Source organism: Callospermophilus lateralis, chromosome 11, assembly GCF_048772815.1.
Source record: "Callospermophilus lateralis isolate mCalLat2 chromosome 11, mCalLat2.hap1, whole genome shotgun sequence".
NCBI lineage: Eukaryota > Metazoa > Chordata > Mammalia > Rodentia > Sciuridae > Callospermophilus > Callospermophilus lateralis.
In genome coordinates this window covers 62,606,525-62,629,882 of record NC_135315.1, presented here as the reverse complement: position 1 = coordinate 62,629,882, position 23,358 = coordinate 62,606,525, and the positions used below count along the sequence as shown (strand labels likewise).

The following is a 23,358-nucleotide window of genomic DNA, read 5'->3' as shown; positions in this document are numbered from 1 at the left end:
TCCCAACCCAACACTGCCAAAATAAAAATAATAATGAAAAATAATAATAAAAAGGAAAATCCCCAAAACAAAACAAAAAAATACTCCCTCAAAACTCCCCTCAGGGCTGGGGTTGGGGTTCAGGGGTGGAGTGCTTGCCTAGCATGCGTGAGGCACTGGGTTCAATCCTTAGCACCACATAAAAATATATGAAATAAAGATATTATGTCCATCTACGACTAAAAAGTGTTTAAAAAAAAAAAAAAAAAACTCCCCTCAGCATGCACACACCTTCGAAATTGAAATAAAAACTGGGGAGGAGACAAGTGCCTGTCGGGAGCCGGCTGTTCTCATGGTGGGGTAGTGTGCCAGCTGGGAACCTGTCCACACTGCAGGACTGTGCCCTGAGCTGCTACCTATCACGGTGGCTGCCCAGGCCTGGTGCTGGCTGTAGGTGCCACCCTGGCCTAGGTTATGTTGGAGAGCAAGCTAAGCTGAGATGAGTGGGGGCTACAGCACCCCTGTCTACCCTGACCTCCCTCTTCCACCCACCCTGATGGTGGCGCAGCCCCTGAGGCCTATCCTCAGAAGAGCCTCTGCCTGGCCACACCCCACACACAAAATAAAAAGTCGAGTCTCACCAGGTCCGTCCTGAGCCACACCTCAATGTCGTCCATGACAGAGGGCTGCGTAACGGGAATCTATGGAGGCGGCAAGCAGCGGGGCAGGCAGCCCCACACAGCCAGGCGAGAGAAGACAGAACACCGGAACAAAGTAAATCGTCAAAGCAACCCCAAACAAAACCAAAACATACACGAGGAAAAAAAAAAACACAACTGGCATGGCACGCACGGGCAGCACAGGGCAGCCACATATGAAATGGCAGGTGAGGAAAGCAATGAGGTGGCAAATTATAAGAAGCAGGGCTGACTGGCAGGGGCCAGCGGCAGGGAAGGTGGCAGTACGCGTTCTTGAAATGGATAACTTTTTGACTACGGGTGTGTGCCCTTCAATCTCAGGAGCTCTTGGACTTGGAATGCAGAGCACCTTGTGATCTCAGGAACGCGCTGGTGCTGCAGGTTGATTCTGAACTAACTGGCTGTGACTGCAGGAGAAATGACTGCTCTCGGTCAAGCCTGATCCAGGGAGTGACTTGAGGAGCCAGGAATGGGTTCCTAATGCCACAGGGAGGTGTGTGGCAGCCTGACTGGAGCAGGACGCAGGGCAGGGCAGTTCTGTCCCAGGAGACACCTGGGGTGCCGTCTACGCCACCAAATGTGTTGCAGAATGCATCTGGGTGCATTCTCAAGTGGAAAGGAAGAGCAGGGGGGCGTGTGCTCCGTCAGCCTAGATGCGGCCTGGTTGACAGAGGTAGGCATGCTTTGCAACCAACAGAAATACAGTCCAAGCCAGAGCTTTGATGACAAAAGGGACCATGGAGCTTTAGTCTTCTTTGTGTCTCTTTATGGGGAAAAGAAATCACATAACAGCCCTGAACTCAACAGCTTTCTTTAGTCTCATCCTTTCTTCATAGCTTTCAATGGCTGTCTGAGCTTCAGTAGTCAATGAAAAGAAGTTTGCTGAGGACTGGGGAGCAGAGCAGCCAGGGTGCCAGGGAGGTGACAGAGCTCCCCAAGAAACCTCACGGGTGCCCGAGCAGTCAGTAGGCCTGGGCCACCCAGGCCAAGGGCACTAAGGGCAGATTCTGAAAAATATGTGTGGCTAAAAATATTAAAGTTGTTGTCAGGTATAATGTGATAAGAAGGTAACCTTTAACCCCCTAGAAGCCACATTCATAAACATTGGCTCCCAGCCTAGACAAGTGGGGTGATGACCCTTAATCAGGGTAACCTGCCTCCTTATCTCCCTGGGCCTGGGCAGTACTCTCCAGGGGACTCATTTGCCAGCTCACTCTTTTTAGAAAAAAAAAAAAAAGTCAGCACTATGTCTATAGCTGGCTACACCCCAATGTCATGATCCAGGGTTAGAATAAAGTTAAAATAAGCAATAGGAAGACTGCTTCAGCATTAACCAAGTCTAAAACTAACAGCAAAGGAAAAAAATAAAGAACTTGTATCACTAGCCTTGATGGGACAATTTCAGTCCCAGAGGTTGATACCTGTTGCCTTTTGGGGAGGCTGGATACACACTGAGCAGGTGTCTGCAGTGTCACGAGAGTGCTTCACTCCCTTCCCCAGTGAGCCTGGCTGACCCCTGGCTCAAAGTCAAGCTATGCCCTAAGTTCAACCCAACATGGGCAGCCCCATGAGCATCTTCAGAAAGGCCAGAGCTAACCTCTGACCACAGTAGGGAGTTTCTCTCTATGTTGCCATGTTGATCCTTAGACTTACTTGGGGACTTCAGATTGTTGAACTGAAAAAATTCCAGGGCATTCTTACCACCCTGACATGAATCCTAGGGACAGAAAACATGTGATTACTCACTTGGGGTGGGGGCATGAATGCCTAAGGTGGGCACCCACCTTCCCCATCAAAGAGCAGCAGGGCCCAGCAGGTGCCACCTGCAATGTGACGCTGGCTGGTAGGCCTTCTGCCTTGACATGTTCCTGGAACAGGAGATGCCAAATTTTCATGATCTGGATGCCTGTAAGTCAGAATACCTGGCTCGGGGAGGACACATGCCATGCCAAGTCCCCAATAAAGTCAGCAGCTTTCCCAAAGAGAAAATCAACCTACAACAGCTACCAGAGCACACACGGGCACTTTTATATATGTATCCAGCCTCAATCCACTTAGAAGAAACTGAGGCTTCATGGATTGAGCTTTTTTTTAATTTCCTTCCTTCTTTGTGCTGAGAATGGAACCCAGGGCCTCATACCTAAAACTAGGCAAATATTCTACCATTGAACTTTTCAATGTTTCACCAAAGCTTGGAAAAAGCCATTTAGAGTCATGGGCCTAGCTGGGTATAGCGGCACTTGTCTATAATCCCAGCAACTAAGGAGGCTGAGGCAGGAGAATCTCAAGGGCCAGCCTGGGCAATTCAGCAAGAACCTGTCTCAAAATAAGAAATAAAAAGGGCTGGGAACATAGTGCAGTGGTAGTGTACCTCTGGGTTCAATTCTTAGCACTGCAAAAAAAAAAAAAAAAAAAAAAAGTCATGGGCTTAAAATATTTTTTCTTATAATTTTTTTGTTGTTGTTGTTATTGTTGTTGCTACTAGTAAAACATAGAGAGCAGAGAGTGTAGCTCAGTGGTACAACACCTGTCTAGCACACATGAGGCCCTGGGTTCCATTCCTAGACCAGTAAAAATAAATAAATCCCTTGAGCTTTGGGTCATATTACAATTTTCTTTGAGGATTAATTTTGAGAGCCAGTACACTCAGAAAATAAATGCTGGCATCTGAGAAATTCCTCATCCCTTAAAAAAAAAAATTCCTCACAAGCTGGATCATGGGGATCCTGTTGTTTCCTTTGCTAGATGTGTCTGAGGGAGTCAGATGTGTGTCTATAGAATGGTGGCCTCCAGACCAAATCCTAGGAGCCTGAGCAGGAAAGTGCGGGCAGCAGGTAGGGCTGGGCTCCCAGCTGGGCTGCAGACCTTTCTGGTATCTGGTCTGGGGGAGTCTCTTTGGACCTGTTTCTTCAGCCTTTTCTTTTTTTTCTTTTTGTACCAGGTATGGAACCAGGGGCACTTAACCACTGAGCCACAACTCTAGCCCTTTTTAGTTTTTGAGACAGGGTCTCCCTAAGCTGCTTAGGGTCTCACTAAGTTGCTGAGGCTGGCCTTGAATTTGCAATCCTCCTACCTCAACCTATAGAGTTGCTGGGATTACATGTATGCGCCACCATACCTGGCTTCTTCTGTCCTAAAAAGACTCAGAAGTTTGGGTGGAGAGGTCAAAGTAAGGGCTTGGGCAAAGCATGGCCTCAGCTGCTTCACCTGAGAAATAGGGTGACTGCCAGGTGGTACTTGGTTTTCAACACTCATGACTCGGGACCTCCTACGTTCCAGATTGGCCTTTTATTTTCTAATTCAGACATCCAGGGAGGTTGGATTATCGGGAATGACTGTACAGTGAAAAGCACTGGGCCTCAGAGCATGAAGCACCGAGGGGCCAGGTGTTGTTTATCAGTGAGATTACTTAATGTAAGGCAGGGGTTGACTTTGTGTTTGGAAGCAAAACATTAGCTATCTAAACTAAGTAGCTCGAGTACTCCAACAGGGCCAAAGTCCTGTAGGTGCTATCGCCCCCAGACTAAACAGTATACTGTCAAGAAAATATGAACTCCAGAGGTTGACAGGGAGAGGAAGCTGCCGTCTTAAGGCTGGTGTGTGTGTGTGTGTTGGGGGGTATGACGAGGGAAGAAGCACTGCACCAAGTCTTAGGGGATTCTGTGTCTCTGCCCTGTGGCTTCACTCATGTCACCAGGTCCCTGGGAGGCCTCAGCATCCTCATCTGTCAAATGGGGGACTGGCCCAGGAGGTCCCTAAGAAGACTGTTAGCTCTTAAAAGGCCATGGTTTTAGCATCTTCTTGGTCTGATCCAAGGGGTCTGAAGAAGAGCGTGCACTAAACAAGGGAGACAGAGAGGAAGGAAAGACTACATAGAAAAGAAAAAAAAAAAAAAAACAAAAAAAAAACCAAAGGGGCTACCCCAGGACATCCTCCCACAGAGACCAAGACCTTTGTTAAGCTAACCCCTGTGAGGACTGGCAGGCTGGGCTGGCAGGGCCAAGGCACTGTTTATGCCAGTCCTGCCAGTCTTCAGAGTCTGAAGAGAAAAGGCATCTGGGGTGCCAGGGCAGGAGGTTTGAATCTGAACAGTGGACGGGCTGTCCTGTGTGGGCTGACTCTCATCTGGAGCTGAAGGAAGAGGCAGCTCTTCTTTAGGAGTCAGAGAAGGAGGAGAGGTGTTCCCAACTGCTTAGCTACAGTCAGCACTCTGTAACCTCTGGTGTGCTGTGTTTGGGGGTCTCCCAGGGCTACTGATCATCTGTCCTGAGTGGGAGGGGCCTTTAGGGCTCCAATCCCAAAGTAGGCTTCTGCAACAGCAGTCTCTTTTTAACTAACCTGCTTCTGGACTTGCTCTGACTTATATTTATTCACACCAGGGCATCTTCCTGGCTGCATCCTGCAAATGGGAGACATCCCTAGCTGATTACCAGCCAGGCAAAGCAGAAAGATGCAAGGACCCACGGGCAGGGGAAAGGGGAGGGAGCCCTGGCTCATGCCAGAGCTCATTTCTTTTCAACTGGCAATGAATCTGGCATGGTTAACCAACTTTTTTGTTGGAAATCCCTACACCTGAAGTCCCAGGAGAAAGAGGCCCTGGTTAGGCTCTCCTGTGCAGCTTCTCATAGTCCCAAGACCACAAAGAGACCTACCCACCCAACTTTCAATGTAACAGGAGCAAGTCTGCAGCTCAGGTGTGCTACTTTCAGAGGAGCTGTGAGACTCTCCCCACAACACTGCAACCAAAAGGAATGGGAGGAATAGTCTGAAAAGCCTCGAGTCAAACTCAATAGTACAAAAAGTTTCCATGTAAAGAATTTGTACTCAGAAGGTTTGGAAAGACTCAGAGTTTCTACACTATGTGGAATAAGGCAAAGCAATTAATATACATTGTTTTAAAGGGAAAGAAATAACTGCAGGCAGGCAGATAAGACACCAGGTTAGCTGTTAGTTGGGTTTGCTTCTGGGAAGTCAGAAACTGGAGCTCTATATGGGGACAGGGCAGAGGCAGGCGCCACGGCCAGCTGCCAAGGACATAGTCAGGGTAGTTTGGGAGGGCAGTATCCTTTTTTGCAGGATTAGTAGGCACAAGGGCACATGAGCTCGATCTTCCCAATTTGGACAATGGAATAGATATGGTCTTCTAGGAAGCCTGGGCCCCCATGTGACCCAGGGCTCAGCCTGTCCCTAAAGAAGCAAATGAGGCCAGACCAGCCCATCTCTAGGAATGGCCTTGGAGGTTGATGCAGGAATTGCCTACTCACTCAGGGAAGGAGTGGATGGTGGCTGTGCACACATCACAGCCCAAGCTCACACCCATGGCTCTTTGTGGCCTCCTGCCTGGCCCAAGTCCATGCTCAGGCAGGTATTCCACGCTGCCTGCAATCTGGAACCTGCTAATCCTGTCTGGGCCCCTCCCCTGGTGAAAGGCTGGCCTGTTGCACAGGGTGGCCATGCACCTTCCCCATGCCAACCAGCTTTCCTTCTCTACCTTCTCTCCTCTGGCCCCACCACATGGTCCCAGAGCTTTGGCCACTATATTGGAAGTGAAATGGTCATACTGAGGCAAGTGGCCTGAAATGAGGTCACCCTCTCTCCATGCACCAGAAAAGCTCTACTACATGAGAACGGTGTTTATTTTTTAATTTTTTAAATTTTTTGTACTGGAGATTGAACGCAGGGGCACTCTACCCCTGTGCTTCATCCCCAGCACTTTTCATTTTTTATTTTGAGATGAGCCTCACTAAGATGCTGAGGCTGGCCTTGTACTTATTATCCTCCTGCCTCAGCCTCCTGAGTTGCTGAGATAACAGGCATGTGCCACTGTACCCAGCCTAACTGTTTTTATATTAGCTCCCCATAACTTTATTTTCTTTTCACTCTGTTCCTACTGGGTGCATTTCTGTGAGAGGTCTCAAGTTCTTTGGGGAAACTTGGAGGACGTAAATAACTATATCATACAAGTCCACCAAATCTAGGCCTGCCAGATTTCCAGGCACTAGATTCTAGCAGGGCCTTCTCTGAAGGGCCAGATGCATCAGGTCTGCTCCTTCAGAACCAGCTCCTCATGAGCAAAGGCCACGGTGACTTGTGCTCATCTTGAAAAAATGAATACTGCCAAGAGCTCCAGAGACAAAGGAAGGAAAAGCCCTCCCCTCACTCCTGCTACTGTCACAGACCCAGAAGGCCCAGGGACATGGGCCTCAGCAGAGAACCAGAGAAGGTACTTCTGGGACTGGAGGTCTGTGGTCTAAGGAGATTAGACAAAGACAGGAGGGGAAATTTGGCACCCCCCGTCTGAAGGAGCGAGCATGGCCTTATCCTGTTGGATCACAAGGGGCCTGCAGGTGGCAAGAGGAAGGCATTGACTGTTACACAGGTAAAGGGCTGGGGTGGACAGCAGACTCGGCTCAGTTGTGGCTCCTCACCATTCCTTGGGTCATGAGCCAGCTGTCTATGGGCTCCAGGTCAGAGTCCCCACCTTTCCCTCTCTGCTGGGCCGAGGACAGAAAAGTCCCAGAAAGAAAAGTCACGGCAAGCCCCATGATAAAGAAGTCAGATAAAGAAGTCACAGTACATATTATGGAAACAGGAAAGTCACTGCTCAGACTTGATTGTCACATAAGGAAATATGACCTGATACCCCCAATCCCCATCTCTGGCATGTCCCTCTTACCTGCCTGGAAGAGAAAAGAAAAGTTTAGTAGCCATGAATCCCAAAGGGATTACAAATACTCATGCCAACTACTCCTGGGCACTTGGAAAATCCCTGTGAGCCCTACTGCCTTTTTTAAATGATAAAAACATTTAAAGGGAGACACTGAATGATGGGGTCTTACTTATGTTGGCATGGCTGCACAACATTCTTCCCATCTTCATTGTGTTCTGCATTTCTCCCTTGGCCCAGTTTTTATTTCTAAGACAGCATGGCCTAGGATGGGACAAGGTAGCCTGCGGTGATGTGTATGTACACACAGTGCCAACATGTGCCCTGCTGCCCTGTCACTGAGGCTGAGCCTTGCCCCAGTGAGCAGTAAGCATGAAAAGCAGTCTGCCTACCACCACGTGGAAAAGGCGTGAGTCATCAAGACCTTTGAAAACAGGGAGTCGTCCAAGCCCCGCACACCCAGAGGGTGAAGGGCAAGAGGGTGGGGAGTCACCCCCATCTTCTGGACTCAGACTCAGGCCCAGGGAACTGCTAAAAGCAGGGGTGTGCAGGACGCTTGCTGGCAAGGACTGGGCAGGCCCTGGAACTAGAGCTGAGGAAACAGGCATGGTCAGACAGGGAGGCACCCCCCCCACCCCCCAAGGAAGGATGACAAAAGGCCTCCAGCCTGGTTCTCTAGTGCCCTGCCTGGATTAGGTTAGGAGGATGTGAGGGGAACTGAGAAAGAACCACCACCACTGCATGGATTGGGGTATCTTAAGGGTTGGGTGGCTTCTGTGAGAGGTAAGGGTGTTGAGAATCTGAGGCAGCCAACTGGCTCTTCTGTGCCCCCTTGTGGCCAGTGCAGAGGGACACATGTCTTCAGATAAAGTTGGCTGGGCCAGCTGGGAGGAATCCCTTCCTCTAAGGGACAAATATAGATGCCAGGCCGCTGCCATGCTGCCTGACTGGGCCCATTTGGACAGGGGTTGCAGGAGGCTAAGAACTGGCACTTGAGAAGCAAAGAGCCTTTTGCAAACCTTGCTGTCCAGTGGATGGGTGGGCACTGCCCCCTTTTAGCCCAGCTGGGGACCCTGACAGGAGTTCCAGCTGTTATAGGCAGATGTCCCAAGAGCCCTCCTCCTTCCTCTCCCTGTAAATGGCATGCATTCACACACATTTCTTAGCCAGGCTCAAAAGAGAAAAATCTCTGGAGAAGCATTAGACATAAATCCTTTCCCCTTCAGTAATCTAAAATCTTACAGGGCTCATGCAAATGTCATGCTGCACTTCAAAGTCCCTCCTCTGTCTCCGGCTCTGCTCCTCCCAAACCCAGAGCTTTCCCGGAAACCTTCCCAAACATTCCTGACCCTCCAGTTCTCCATTTAATTCCTGAACCTCAAATGCTTTCCCCAGAGCTAGCACTGCTTGTCCAGGGTAGCTACCAGTGGTCACCAGAGGGGTGGCCTAGATTAGTATTTACCTTCCACAAAAGGGCCGTTATTTTGGCAGCACATCTCCCACCCCAGGAACCATTACACGGAGGGAGAGGCTTGTACTCCAAGCACTTGGGTCACCTCAGTAGGAGGAACGGGCTCTGGAGTAGGACATTCCTAGGATGGGGATGGCTATGTGCAGCCTGCACTCTGGGTGTCCTTTGGCTCATCTCCCACCTCCCTGGGCCTGTTTCCTCTTCAGTATCATGAGTATAATGGGAGCGTCACTTCACAGGGCGAGGAAACACTAATGAGGCACTGCCTGGTGGCACACAGGTTCCTTGGGTCTCTCCCCCAGTGCGTCCCTGCTATTTTCACAAGCCAATTTCTGCTGAATTGATCATCCAGCTTTACCAAAATGTCAACTTTCCCTCTAGAAGGCTGGACAGAAAAACAGAGTTGAAGACCTACCACTTCTGAGCTCTGTTTCCGACTGTCTAGTGCAGAAGCGAGTCCTCCGACAGCCTGGGGATCCTCATAGGTGACCCTGGGGATGAAGTAGCACAGGCACAGTGAGTTCCCCCAGGAGTTGTGGGGGCAGGGCAGTGATCTTCAATCACTTTCCATCTCACAGCACCTTCCTCAGGTGTGACCCTGGCTTTGGGCAGAGGTTGAGGGTTCATGTCCGACTCCCTGCAGCTGGAGTGAGCAAGCTTAGCTCCAGCGTGAGCTCATAAACTCCTCTGGGACCTGGAAGACTGTGTATTTCAACATCCTTCTCCTGAATAACAACACTGGGGCCTCTCTGAAGCTCAGTGGCAGGATGTCAGAGTGCTCTAAAACTCCTCAGGAGGGGCTAGGTAGAGACAAAGCAATATTAGCTCTTATTTTATAAGCAGCAGTCTGCCTTTAAGCTAAAAAGAAGGCTCAAAGCATGTTCCCTGCCTCCCTGAGATGCAGGGGGTTGTCTATTTTGGAACCAACTCCCCCAATTCCATATGGCTCATTCTTGCCAGAGCTGCTGTCGGAGAAGCCTCTGCCCTGATGGCTTTTTTTAGGCAGTTAAACCTCCCTGCTAGGAACCGTTTTGGTCCCGGCCTGGCTGTCCCCTCCTGTGTCCAGGCTTCCCTTGAGACAGCTGGGGGAGATGGTGTCTGCAAGAAAGAAGAGTAGACTTCTGTGACTGACAGGAGAAATGACACTACAGTCAACCCCAAGGGCCGGAGAGAGTGGGGGGTGCTGGCATTCACCAGTATCTGCGGTGAATGCCAAGTCCCCACGGCCATATTTTAAAGTTCCTGGCAGTCTCGAATCTGGTACACAAAAGGCTTCTTTGTGTTGGCCTGTGATCAGGCCTGGGTCAGCTCCCCCTCACCCCCTGACATCTTTGGAGAGCCACTGGAAGGGGCCCCACGTACGTCTTGCGTTGCTCCGCCAAGGAGTTCCCTCTAGTCTGGGCAAACATGTCAAAGCCGTCACGAGGGTTACACTGCTGGAGTGAACTGAGGGTGCCACTGACGCTCTCTGTCCCCAAGTCTATGACAACAAAACAAACAAGAGGCAGATGAGAATAGCATGTGGACTGTGGACCTGAGGGGGCCTCAAAGCCAGAGGGCCAGGAGAAGGGTTTGTGGGGGGATGGGACTGTTCTTAGCACTGCCAGTAAGTCATGTGCAGGGGGATTGAAGGCTGCACTTACACCCAGGCTGCTCAAGGAGGAAGGAGGTGTCATGAACAGCAGGGAGACTGCTGGTGGCGAGACTGAAGTGACCCAGCTAGCGCCCTTCTCAGGGTGTTCCTTATTTATTCAATAGGGATCGGGACTAGTTACTCATTTGGCAGGTATTTCTTAGGTCCCCACAGGTCGAGAGCCAGATCTCAAAGGGACCTAATAGGACCTGACTTGGTCCTGGCCTCGAGAAGCTCAACCAGTAGATGGGAAAGGGACAGAGAGCCCAAGTGCTTGGTTTGAGATAGTGAGAGGCACTCAAAACCAACGTAAGGGTGGGTCTTAGAGGATGAGCAGGGCTGCAGTAGGGGGAGAAGAAGGAGAAGGTGAGACTTTGTGAAGTGTCTACACTCGTGGGAAAGAGGGGTAGAGGAGGAGGCTGGGGGACAGGTGAGAGATGGGCAGAACAAGCCTCAAATGCCCAGTAAAGGGTGATTGGGGAAATGATGGACACTTTTTAAGAAGGGAGGCAGCAGAATCCATTTTGAATGCAAGAAAGAAGGTATTAAATCTGGTGACTATAGTTGGACAGACTGAAGGCAGAGATACCTGTTACAATAGAGACAGATACAGAATATATTGGAATGGCTACAGATACAGAAATATTGAGATGCTAGACTTGCTGCAAGTGATAGGTCATTAAATAAGTTTAATTCAATTGAAATGAATTGAAGGTAGAGAAATATTCCCCATAAAAGAAAACAGAAAAGCAAGGTAGAAGAATTTTGAGTGTTATGCTTATTAATTATGTCACTATTATAACTTTGTCATAAATTGGTATCATCTAGTATAAACAAAGCATCTAGAGTTATATACACACATTTACTATGGAAAAGAGGGGAGTTTCTAGCAAGTTTTAGAAAACAGACACTTTCATCTAATGTATAGCTCAAGGAGAGCAAATGTGTCAGTGCCACCACCACCTCCTACTTCTCAGCCCACTGCAGACATCGTCAGTCAGTCATCTCTTAGGCCCTGAAGTGGCTCTAGTATTAAACCTGTGTTCCAAGCAGTCAATGAACTGAAACCAATTTGCCAGCCTTGGCCTAGTTATGCTGAAGCGTAGAAGTTCCTCAACTTTGCTTTCCAACACAGGTTTAAACTTCAAATTTAGGAAAAGAAGTTATAAATTGAAAGGGGTACACTTTGGCTAGGACTCAGAAATACATCTTTCTGGATTCTTCAAAAGGTTTTCTTCTGGCCTTCCAACAAAGAGAAAGACATAGCTTGTAAAGGAGGCCAAATGGCTGTAGGCAGCCTCTTTACATGGCTGTGCAACACTCACCCAAGCCTGCAAGCTGGGAGGAGAGGGAAGATGGGGGTGCCGTGCTCCCCACCACTGGGCTCACCACAGCAGGAGAGCCAGGGCCCAGGTCTATCAAGTTATCTTCAGTCACTTCGTTCAGCACCTGTTGGGACATTGAGGTTGGTGGTGAGGCCTCCATTCCCTGGGCTGAGCGCCAAAGTAAAAGCCAGGACCTAGCTGGATGCAGTGGTACAGACCTGTAAACCCAGTGGCACAGGAAGCTGAGGCAGGAGGATCACAAGTTCAAGGCCAGCCTCAGCAACTTAACAAGGCCCTAAGCAACTTGGTGAGACCCTGTCTCAAAGTAAAAATTAAAAAAAAAAATCAAAACAAAACAAAACACTGGGGATGGAGCTTAGCGGTAAACTGCCCCTGGGCTCAATCCCCAATACCCGGGGAAGAAAAAAAAAAAAAAAAACCCAGGACCCGTGTTTTTACCACAGGAGCAAGAGGGCTCCCCTCACCCACTTTCAGAATCACAGTGGGCCCAGGCTGTCAGTGAGCCCCACAATGGCCTCCCCTGCTTCCCAACTAGAAGGAGGCAGTACTGAGTCACAGGATGGTGACTGTCCTGGGAGCTCTGGACATGGGCTTTCTTGCCACCCTCTCCTCAAGGGTGCCTTCCAGCCCTGCTCCATCTGCCATCAAGCAGACATTTTATTCCCAGTTAGAAAACCTAGAAGCCAGGCGCAACTGGGATAGGTCTGTGTGAGGGGGACAGCCTCACGAGTACAGGGACGTCTAAAGGCACACTTACTCCATTGCTGGCATTCTGAACTGATCGGCCCGTCCTGTATCGCTGGAACCTAACAAGGAAGGGAAAGGAGAAGTAAGGAAGGAGGGGCCATGTGTGGCCTGCCATGCCTCATGGTCCTGTGAAGAGCGCTGGGTACTCAGCAAGGGATGAGGCTCCAGGGAGGGGACCAGCCAGTCCCATTTGGGGACAGCAGAGTAGATTCCACATATACACCTTCCTCTGTGTGGAGCTCCTACCTCCCAGGAGGATGAACTTCTCTGCCTCTCCCACAGGTTCCCTGATTCTGGCCCCTGGGGTCAATCACTTTCCCTAGAGGCATCATGCCACATGCCCATCTACAGAGCCAGCCCTAACTGCAGACCCCTCTCTACTCCTGCTCCTGAGGCTCAGTTACCCCCACTTCCATCTCTGGAGAAAGGAGGTAGTGAGGCATGGGCACAGGGCCATAGCCAAGGCCTGGTGAAAGGGCTTGCCAGAAGCTGTAGGGAGGTTTAGGCCAACCACCTAGAGTGCCAGGAGGGCAGGGTGGGCTGGCCCTTCCAGGGCCAGTCTCTTCTGCACCATCAGCAGATGGCCACAGATGGGGCTTGCCTGTGGACAACTGCAGAACATTTCCCTTCTGCCATACCCAAGTCATCTTCGTACCAGGTGGGACCGCAAGAGCAGCTGGGATGTGTGTATGTGTTGGGGGGGGACAATAGGTCCTGTTCAACACCATATTTAAAAGCTCCTAACACTGTGGGCAAAGAGGTAGCCCAGAGACTTTCTACAGATGGGACTTGAGAAACTGGGATTTAGGGAGCTGCACTGCTTCATGTTTGTTGCCAACTTGGTAGGTCAGTACTTGGTGACAAGGAATTCCCAGGAGGAATGATCTGGCTGGGCCATGTGTATCGACTGCAGATTTAAGAAAAAAAAATTTTTTTTCCAGTAGAGTTCTATAAGGAGAACAGAGATATTAATATATTTGAAACATTCTTAATCATGGGGTATTATCTTTCCCACACTCTCTTCAAGGGACCTACAGTCTAACCATGATGGCATCTCAGGGCCAATGGCCTGAGGTAGCACCTCTGCAACACTGGGACTGGTGTAGATGACAAGACCCACACCAGTTCCGGTTATTCTATTCTACCTAGAGTTTAAATGACTCAAACAGGTCAAAACCCAAGCTCGGGGCTGGGGTTGTAGCCAGTGGTAGAGCGCTTGCCTAGCATGTGTGAGGCACTGGGTGTGATCCCTGGCACCACATAAAAATAAACAAATAAAATAAAAGGTTATGTCCATCTACAACTAAATAAAATAAAATAAAATAAAAACCAAAAAAAAAGAACTAATTTCTTAAAAAAAAAAATCAAGCTCATTTAGCATAGGGAAACTGAGACCATGTGGCAAGACAAGGGGGGTTCAGGGTAAAAGTGAGGGTGCCTTGGATCTGCTCCTATTCTTTGATTGGTAGACAAGGAGGTTGTTGGGTGACCACACAATCCTACTGCAGAGGAGTCTTCACCTTTTAGATGGGCACAGGAACATCTATCCTTACTGCCACCATCAGAAGTTGAAGAAACCCAAGAAGGTGACAACCACCACATTACCCTCTGAGCCCCTAGAGGTAATGCAAATGCAATATTTGTTCCCCTGACCCTAATGGGTACCAGATCCATTTGTCCTCCTGACCAGTCCACATAGTAAGCCATGATCAGCTGGTGGACAGAAGGGCCAGAACAAGTCTCCAGGGAACTCATGCTACTGTCCTGCTTCTTTTATTTATTTATTTATTTATTTTAAAATATTTTTTTTAGTTTTAGATGGCCATAACTTTAATAATTTATTTATTTTTATGTGGTGCCGGGGATCGAACCCAGTGCCTCACACATGCTAGGCAAGCGCTCTACCACTGAACCACAACCCCAGCTATGCTCTGCCTTCTTGAGCCTGATCTTTAATGGGAGAAGGCTGGCCTGACGGAGGTCCTTTCTGGTCCTCCACTGGCTCATTCAGGAAAGCCCAAGGTGCATCCATCATGATGTAGAGATGAGAACTGCACCTCCTACTTGAAACCAGTCCAAATATGTTTTGGACCTTGTCCTGAGAAAGTCTTTGGAAAAGGAAAGGAATTTTCAAGTTTGTTACTTGAAGCCTAAAAGTGATTTGGCTGCAGAAAGAACTGAAAAGAATGCGTGTGTTTCCTTAAGCAGCAGCAGCAGCAGCAGCAATCTGGCACTTACACCCTGCCTGCTTCTCTGGAACACTCTAGACACGCTGACATTTACAAAAAGAAAGCTCTTTTTCTTTTTACAAGATGGGAAAGAGGAAATCCTTTTTCTTAGCAGAGTTTTTTTTCCCCTTTAATCCTTTTCAAACTCAAAGGATCATCAAAGGAGCAGGTGCAGAAACTCCAGGCCCAGACCCCCCAGTCCTGGTCCTCCCTGAGGCAGGTCATGGGGGAGGCAGAGCAGCCTGAGGCTTATAAAGGGCAGAGTGAATTCTGCACGTCAACTTCCTGCTGCTTGTTCCCAGGAGAACAAGAAGCATTTTCTCTGTCATCCAGGGGAACAAATTAGCATCTCTGATGAGTATTTTCCAACCCTAATCTCTCTGTCTGTGTATGTCTCTCTCCCCTTTGTTTATCAAAGATATCCCTCTGTTATGGCAACAATCTTTTCAAGAGAAAAAAAAAAAGGACTCTGGCTCCCACCTCTCATAGCGGAGGAAGACATTGTTGAGGTCATCATTGACATGCAGCAATTCCTCAGTGACTTCCTCGTTGGACACGCGGGAGATGAGCTCCACTATGCGGTGCTGCATGGCCCGGCAGGTCCTGTTCAGCTCCTAGGGAACACAGGCACCTCTGCAGAGCCTGCTGGGAACGCTTTTTGTCACGTTCTATTGCCTTTGAAAAGATTTGTACTGATTCTTAAAAGTCACAGAAGGAGTACATGCTTGTTCATAAAACCAGACGTGTGCAGAATGCAAAGGAAAAAGCTCCCTCCTCACCGTCTGCCCCTCCCACCCCAGGAAATGGGTGCTTTTCCAGTGCATGAACAAGTGTCCACATGTACAGACAGTCGTTGTGTGAATATGAGTACGTCATTTTAAAAATATAAAAATGCAATTCTTAGGGGCTGAGGTTGTAGCTCAGTAGTACAGTGCTTGCCTAACATGAACAAGGCCCTGGGTTCTATCCCCAGCAATGAAGGAAAACACACACACACACACACACACACACACACACACACACACACCACAATCATATGTGCTTGCAAAAATGTGATTCTTTGTGGCTTGCTTTTTCCCTTCAACAAAATATTTCAGACCCATTTCCCTCATCATTGGGTACAGAATGACTCAATCCTTTGTGTGTGCACTGTAATGTAGCTTGTCATTCTGCCATGTTGGGCATGTGACTTGTGTGTGTTCTCTCTTTGTTTGGCTAACCCAAATAATGTAGCAGTGAATACTTGCACACATACATGTTCACACACTTACTGCACTTCCACAGGCAGAATTCCTCAGGAGGGGAATTTTTGAATGAAGTAGTACGTATGGTCTTTTAGAATACTGACTGGTAATAGTCAGAGGCTCTCCAAAAAAGATGACATCAGTTTATTCATACTACCAGCAATGGCATAAGTATATCTTATGACCGTATAGGTGCTATGTGGTTGTACGACTGTCTCTGCGTAGAGGTCTTGGAAGCTCCACCAACTCCCATAGGCCAAAGATGATAATCACACACCACCAGTCACCACAGGAGCCTCTCAACCCTTGGAAGCAATGTCCCCTGAGGACAGAGCCTTGTACTTTATGGCCTGGCTTCTGTGAGCCTTCCCTGCCCCAGAACAGCCACCTTACTAACACTGTCATTTAAACTTGCTTGTGGAGCCCCCTCAAATACCTTCCAGGCCCCTGCCCTCTTGTATGCCAGACTGAGGACGCTACAGATGAGATCAGTGCCAGGCCTGTCAGGCTGGCTCCTCAACTTCCCTGACTACATGAGCTGCCTGTGGACAAAGCTCCAAATCCCAACAGGGTGAAGGGAGGGCCAGGATGCCGTCCTCACCTACCTGGACGCTGCAGGCAGCTGATGAGTCAGTGAGTTCAGGAATGAAGTCTCCCTTCCTGCAGCTCAGTCTCAGAATTACCTCAGTTTGAAAACGTGTCTGGCAGAAGTAACTGATCCATTTGCAGCAGGCAAAATCAATCTCTGCTTAGCTCCTGCTTTCGTCACACCATCTGGCTGCCTGGGCCAGGGCTCCTTCCTACCAGATCATGACCTTCTTGAGTGGGATGCTTTCATATATTCACCCGTGGATGTCCTTAAGCTGAGCACTGAGTTGCGCACAGTGAAGACAACCAAGGGGCATCTGCTGAATTGGGTCACTGAGGTGGTCAAATGAGCAAAGTAGGGAATCCCAGGCAGTCCTTCTGCAGGCTCCCCAGGACCTGGCAACACAGCGCCTGCCTCAGGGTTGCCACTGCTGGGTCCTAGTCAGCCTCCCACTCTAGACCAAGGCTCTAGTCATTCTTCCTATCTCCCAGGAAGGCAGGCAGGCCACAACCCCTCAGCCCACATGCAGTCCACATGCAGTCCATGGTATCGGACAACATTTCTTTTTTTTTTTTTTTTTTTGTGGTGCTGGGGATCGAACCCAGGGCCTTGTGCATGTGAGGCAAGCACTCTTCCAACTGAGCTATACCCCCAGCCCTCAGACAGCATTTCTGACTTCACTGCTACAAGGCCTACGCTGGGCCTACCCTTCAGGTAGGAACAGGGGGAACCTTAATGGGTTGCTTTGTCTTTCTGTCCTCCTGGTGCTCAGTCCCAGGGCTCCTTTCCTAAGAATGGGGACACTGGGGAAGGAGACCTGACCATGTGGCCAGAATCACCTGAGTACAGTCATATTTTTCAAGGCAGAAAGAACCTGGATATGTGCAGCCAGGTGCTCATGAGTTTGGTTTCACATTGATAACAAGCTTCCTTGGAGATTCCTCAACCCTGGATCTGGTCACCTTGCTGAGCCCTGACTCTCTGACCATGGCAATGTTGCCGTTTGTCTTGGTTCTACCCTCAGCCAGAATGGTGCTGTCAGACTCTCTTGGTCACTGGGGAAAGAAATCCAGTATCTGAATCTTTTCAGATTTTTCTCTAAACAGACTCCCAGTGTTGGCTTTCCCAAGACTCCTGTCTTAGGCAATCATTCCTAGGAGTCTTCCAGTGAAGGCAGACCGTACCACGTAAGCTCAGGGCAGGCAAACATGGCCCCTGTCTGGTGCTTGGGTAAAGCAACAAGCCCTGGATACACTTGGTTGGGGCAGGGGAAGGAAGAAAGCCCGTCACTTGTCACTATAAGGCATAAGACCTACAAGTCAGAGAAGTGTTGGGAGGAACATTATGGGAAATAGCTTTAAGGTTCTCCAGAAGCTTGGGGTATCAGAAACCAGCCCCAACATACCTCTAACCCCTTAGACTTTCCAAGACAGCTGGTGGCCTCAGGCACTCACCATGCAGCTCAGGGGCTGCTGAGAAGTCAGCCTGCTGCCTGTAATATCTCTTACTTTCTTTTCCATCACTTCCACTCATCCTTCAAGACCTTAGGTGTTTCCCCACCCCAGTATCTCATCATGCAAAACTTCAAACATACAGCAAAGTAAACATACTACCACTTGTAGTCTACCCTCAATGTTTTACAGTGTCACCTGTGCCACGTGTCTCCCATTTATCCATCTCCCTGTCCACTCAGAATTTTCCGGGACCCCCAGCCACTAATTCTTATCATTTTCTCACAGCATTGTAAACACACCTTAACTGCAGCTGTCAAGCCAGGCGACATCAGAGCTCTTCTGGGAGAGCCTCCAGCCTCCAAGTGATAACCAGCCCTACCACTACCCTGAACTGTGGGAGTCTCAGGACAAGAGCAGGCCTGAGGTGTTCCCCTGGATTCAGAGAGACGCCAAAACAGACTCTTCAGCAAGCTTCGGGGAATGTCTCTAAAATGTGACTACAAACCCTCAAGCATCAAGAGAGCTGAATGAGAGAAGACAAGGGCTCATCTCTCTCTCTCTCCCACAGTGTTCCAGCTGGGTACTGAGACCAAGCGGCAGGCAGCAAGTGGCCATGAGTGGATAAGCAATCCACGGCCCTGATGCTCTCCCTGCATAAAATAAGGGGGCTGCATACATGTGTAACAAGGAGGAAGTGCCACAGAATGTCACTGCATTGCCCTAGGGCAGCCAGGGCAACTCTGCTTTTATGTATTTTAAACATTGTCATTCTCTGTAGAATTTTATTTGTGGAGGAAAGGGTTCCATTACTTTCAAATACTGTTTGGAAAGTGCTAGAGGATTACTAAGGCACTAACATTATGACCTTAGCTTGGAGGAAGAATGAGACCCAAAGGTATAGACTGTAGAGATTTCATGGATGCTAAGTGCCAGAAACATCCACTATAGCCTCACTTTCGCTGCCTCGTCCCCACTACTTCCTGCGGGGTGGCAGCAGAGATGGTCTTCACCCCTCTGGCAGAGCCTCACAGGCTTCCATCCTAGAGGGGCATCCCAACGGCTTTCCCCAGCCTTTCATCCAAAGACAGGCCCACAGGGTCTCTAGGGGTCTCTGTACAGAGAAAGTTACCATTCTTGGCTTTAAAGCATTTAAGTTACTGTTTCAGAAAGGAAGAAAAGCTGGGCACCGTGGTGCACAACTGTAATATCAGCTACTAGGGGAAGATGAGGCAGAAGGATGCAAATTCAAGGTCAACCTCGGCAATTTAGCAAGACCCTAATGAAAATAGAAAACAGAAAAAGGTCAGGGGTGTGGGGGTGTAGCTCAGTGGTACAGTGCCCCTGAGTTCTTGCCCAGTACTTAAAAAAAAAAAAAAAAAAAAAAAAGATTTTCTGTTACCACCACAGCAGATGGCCACCCACATGGTCTCCCCAGTGTCATCCAAGCCAGCCCTATGGCAGGCTCAGTTTCAGACTTCCCTGACTCCCTCCACCTCTAAAGCACCAGACATAGTGACTTCTTGGTCTAAGGTACCAGGACACCCTTTCAACAACACAGGAGCTGGAAAGCTGGACAGGAATCCTCCCAGTGTCACAGATTACAACTTCAGCTTCCTATTTCTGGTTCTCAACAGAGAGGAGGACAGCTGGTCACTTAGGCAAAAGTATTCCATCTATCAGAAGACCTTATTAAATATCCTCTCTTTTCTGTTGAATTAATTAATCTCAGGTCTTTTTCTTTTCTTCAAGGGACAGTCTCAGCCCCACCTCACAAAAGTCTTTTAATCATCCTTGTTGTTTTCTCTGGATCCTCTCCCAGTTCCCAGAAGCATGGAAGAAGATCCTAAAAGCCTGTTCTGTTGCTGCAAGGGCACTGGGAGGGAGAAAAAAAGTCTGTTAACAAGAAAGGGGAAATAATGAAGCGCAACACGTAGAATAAACCAGATTTCTCTAGAGAAAATGGTTTTGGCCATTCTTTGTTGAAATCAGATGCAAGAAGCAAGGAGAGATATACCATCTGCTACTTAAAGGAACAAATTTGGAGACAGCTTCTTTTGTTGTCTGATGAATGGCCATTGAAGACGTCCATTTTTTACACCATTGGATGAATTAAAAGTTATTATTAATTGAAGGCAAAGCTCAAAAGCCTAAATTAAGAGGGAGAGGGCACCAGATGATGGAATCGGATCTTTCGAGATCCCAGGAAGTGGCACTCAGCTCCAGATAAAGGCATGTGCTTTAGCAGGGACAGATGCAGTTTCACATTTTGGGCCTACACTCAAGGGTCCACGCACAGGATTAGGAGGATGTGGCTCAACAGCCCCACACGGAGATTGGGAAAGGTTTTATATGATGGAAGCTCTCCATTTGACAATTTCTGACTTGTGACATTGATGAGTTGCCTGCTCATCTATAAGGTGAGCTATCAAGAGCCACACCTGTTCCATGCAGAGACTGGGCAGTGGGCAGGGCCCATGGCAATCTTGTAATACTCAAGGACCCACCATGTGGAAAGGAATTCATTTTATTCTGTTATCTAGGACAGACCAGGGTCGAAGCCTCAGAAAAACAGATTTGAGCTCGAGAAAGCAGAAGAGCTATCTAACAATGGTCATAGAAGTGACAACCTGTGGAGGACTTGCCTGAGCCCAACCCAGTGCCACACTCCTGCATGGTAAGTAAATGCAATCACTTCAGGCCACCCAAGGGAGAAGCAGATGGAGAGAGGGCTGGTGACTTGCCTGGTATCACTTGGCTCATCAGTGGGAAGATGAGGATGTGCACCCAGTGATCTGTAAACCATGTTCTCTCCACCTTGTGCTATTTCCAAAGTCTAACCAAGACCTCTATCTAAAAATAAAGTGCTTTCAGGGTCTGTGGGAACAGCCTGTAATTAGAGATGTGGGGCGGGGGGAAGGAAACCCCAAACAGCAGGCACTAGGACAAATGCTGGAGAGGAAGCCTGAGCACAAGTGTGGAGTTGGACTAACAGCCCAGAAGGTCTCTCTCAGCTCAAGGAGTGGAGGGATCAACAACCGGCCTGAGAGGCATTGCTGTGTTCACCCCAGGCATCCTGCTTCCCTTTTTCTCGGATTCATGCTAAGCTGACCAAACAGGGGTCCAGAGTGGACTCAGCCTTTCTTTAGATACCAGCCACCTGCCCACAAGTCCTCAGGCAAATTGCTCACCAGCTTCCCTGCTGTTCTTGCTGGGCGTAGGGGGGTACGCCAGAGAACTGTGCCAGGCACAGGAAAAATCAGGATATAACCTGCCCACAATTACGATTGGCCACACCAGAGCACCCCAGGGCTGACCCTCCCGATGACCTCTCTTCCCACTCCCTCTACTTTCTAGACATCAATTTACACTTGAATCAGGAGCAGCTTCTGTTGGTGGGGAGATCAGGGCTGGTGACAAATGTGTTTATTTCCATAGCCCTGGCCAGCACTCTGAGCTCTGGCTGCGGCTGCTCTGAGCACTTTGGATGTCCTCCAGCTTGACTGAGGGGTCTGGGACAGATTCTCATCCCAGGGCTTTCCGAGCAGACTGTGGCATTTTCCCATGTGGAAGGCTCACTGTTCCGTGCTGCACTGACCCTTGGGAGCTCCTGCCTGCTGGCTTCTGACAGCCAGGGAAGAAGAGGGAGGATGTCAGGCACGTGGCCACCAGCCAGGAGCACTGAGTATGTTCACACGATCCTGCCCACTCTCACATCTCCCATGCCGAAAGGACAGCCTCCCACAGGCCCCCAGAATTGGCCTTTTTCTGTTTGATTTATACGACAGCAGTGAGAGCTGGGAGGCTCAGAGTTGGAACAAAACAGAGGGAAAGAAAACGTCATGGGAAGCAACCTATTTTTGAAAACTGTGAGCTGATGCCAGGAGATTAGGTTCTGTTTGTCTTGGCTGAAGGGCTTGTTTAAAAAACAACAACAACAACAAAAACCACACAGACACACACACACAGACACACACACATACAAGCACGCATGCACACACATATACAAGCATGCACGTGCACATGAGCGCACGCACACACATACACAGAGTATTCCTGCTGTCTGGGTCTGCTCTGGCTGTCTGGAAGCATCTTGGCTTTGTTCAACACACCGCCTGCTGCCAGGAGCTCAGTTCTGTCCAGAGCAAACCCCCCTGTCAGCAGGAATTCCGACGCTGACACAGCACAAAGCTGCCTCAAGAGGCCCTCTTGGTTTCTGAACGGCCCTCAGATTCCTGTGCATCTGGGTAATGCCTGGCAGCTGCCTTCCTGTAGGCTGGGGATGGAGGCCAATGACAATGCATTAAAGGGAGGCAAGTCCCGTGGAGTGTGACACATGGATAGTTGATCCCGCTGAGCCGAACAAGTCAGGTGTCAGGAATAGGTCTGGAAACTAGGGGCTGCTTGAGCTCCTCACTGGGGCTAGGTCAAGGGTATGCTTCTTAGCTTCAAGAGCAGCTTGGTGTCCAGGTTACATGGAGGAAGCTGTCCTTCTATTGTGAAGTCTTCCAGAGCAGGGACTATAGCTCCTGCCTGTCTGTGGCCGTGGGGCTGTGCTCTGAGCTGGTCCCAGTGCAGGGCTCCACCTACCCTCACCCTCATAGGAGCTGATGGTCTGGAAATGGGGACTGGGCACTCCAAGAAGTAGCCTGGGACAAGGTTAAGCCACCAGGCATGTGCTGTCCCAAAGGGTAAGGCCACGAGAGTCAAGCTGCCCAGGGAGTCAGTGTGTGCCAATAGCAGGGTAGGAGGTGTGGCACTCAGGAGCCAAGGCTGATGACTGAGTACCAACCAGAAACAGAAGCAGCAGGTGCAGTGAGAGCCACTCACACCAGTTTGCCCAGTCAGGCTGGCTCCTGACCTGTCTACTTCCATGTCTTGCATCCTGCTATAAAGACCTGGCATTTGCAGTTCACAGTATCCTTTCTCCGCCTCTCTAGAAGGTCACTGCTCCTGAGGGCAGTGTTGCTGCCATTTTCTACAAATGTCAGAGTCATCTGAGGCTAGTATGGTCACTGGCTTTGGGCCTGGTTGGCCTGGGAAGTAGATCCAAAAGGGGCTCCTGCTTCTAGTCCAAGAATGGGACGGCAAGCGAGCTTGCTCAAGGGCCCTTTCCTGCCATGTCTGAGGTTTGTAGTGTAGGCTCGGGGTTTGGCTCAGTGGCACAGCACTTTCTTGGCATGCATGAGGCTCTGCATTTTATTTCCCACTATTGGAAAAAAATTTTTTGAAGGGTGATCAGAGTTGGTAGGCCAGGTACAGCAGCTCCTTGGAAACCATGATGTGAGCCTGGGCCTCCTCAGCA

At 49.3% G+C, this 23,358-nt stretch overlaps 1 protein-coding gene across 4 annotated transcripts in view; it reads right to left on the bottom strand.

The window, feature by feature from the left end:
* The window catches only part of Tom1l2 (target of myb1 like 2 membrane trafficking protein), a 117,482-nt gene that overhangs the window by 6,482 nt on the left and 87,642 nt on the right, over positions 1-23,358 (bottom strand). Inside the window, exons 8-14 of one of the 4 annotated variants that reach the window (XM_076871541.1) lie at positions 15,250-15,383; positions 12,552-12,600; positions 11,774-11,897; positions 10,178-10,295; positions 9,231-9,306; positions 7,106-7,171; positions 621-680 (exon numbers count right to left, since the gene is read on the bottom strand). In XM_076871541.1, coding sequence (XP_076727656.1) covers positions 621-680; positions 7,106-7,171; positions 9,231-9,306; positions 10,178-10,295; positions 11,774-11,897; positions 12,552-12,600; positions 15,250-15,383 — 627 coding nt within the window. The remainder of the gene's footprint in view (positions 1-620; positions 681-7,105; positions 7,172-9,230; positions 9,307-10,177; positions 10,296-11,773; positions 11,898-12,551; positions 12,601-15,249; positions 15,384-23,358) is intronic. The other 3 variants (XM_076871542.1, XM_076871543.1, XM_076871544.1) reach the window with 3 other exon arrangements.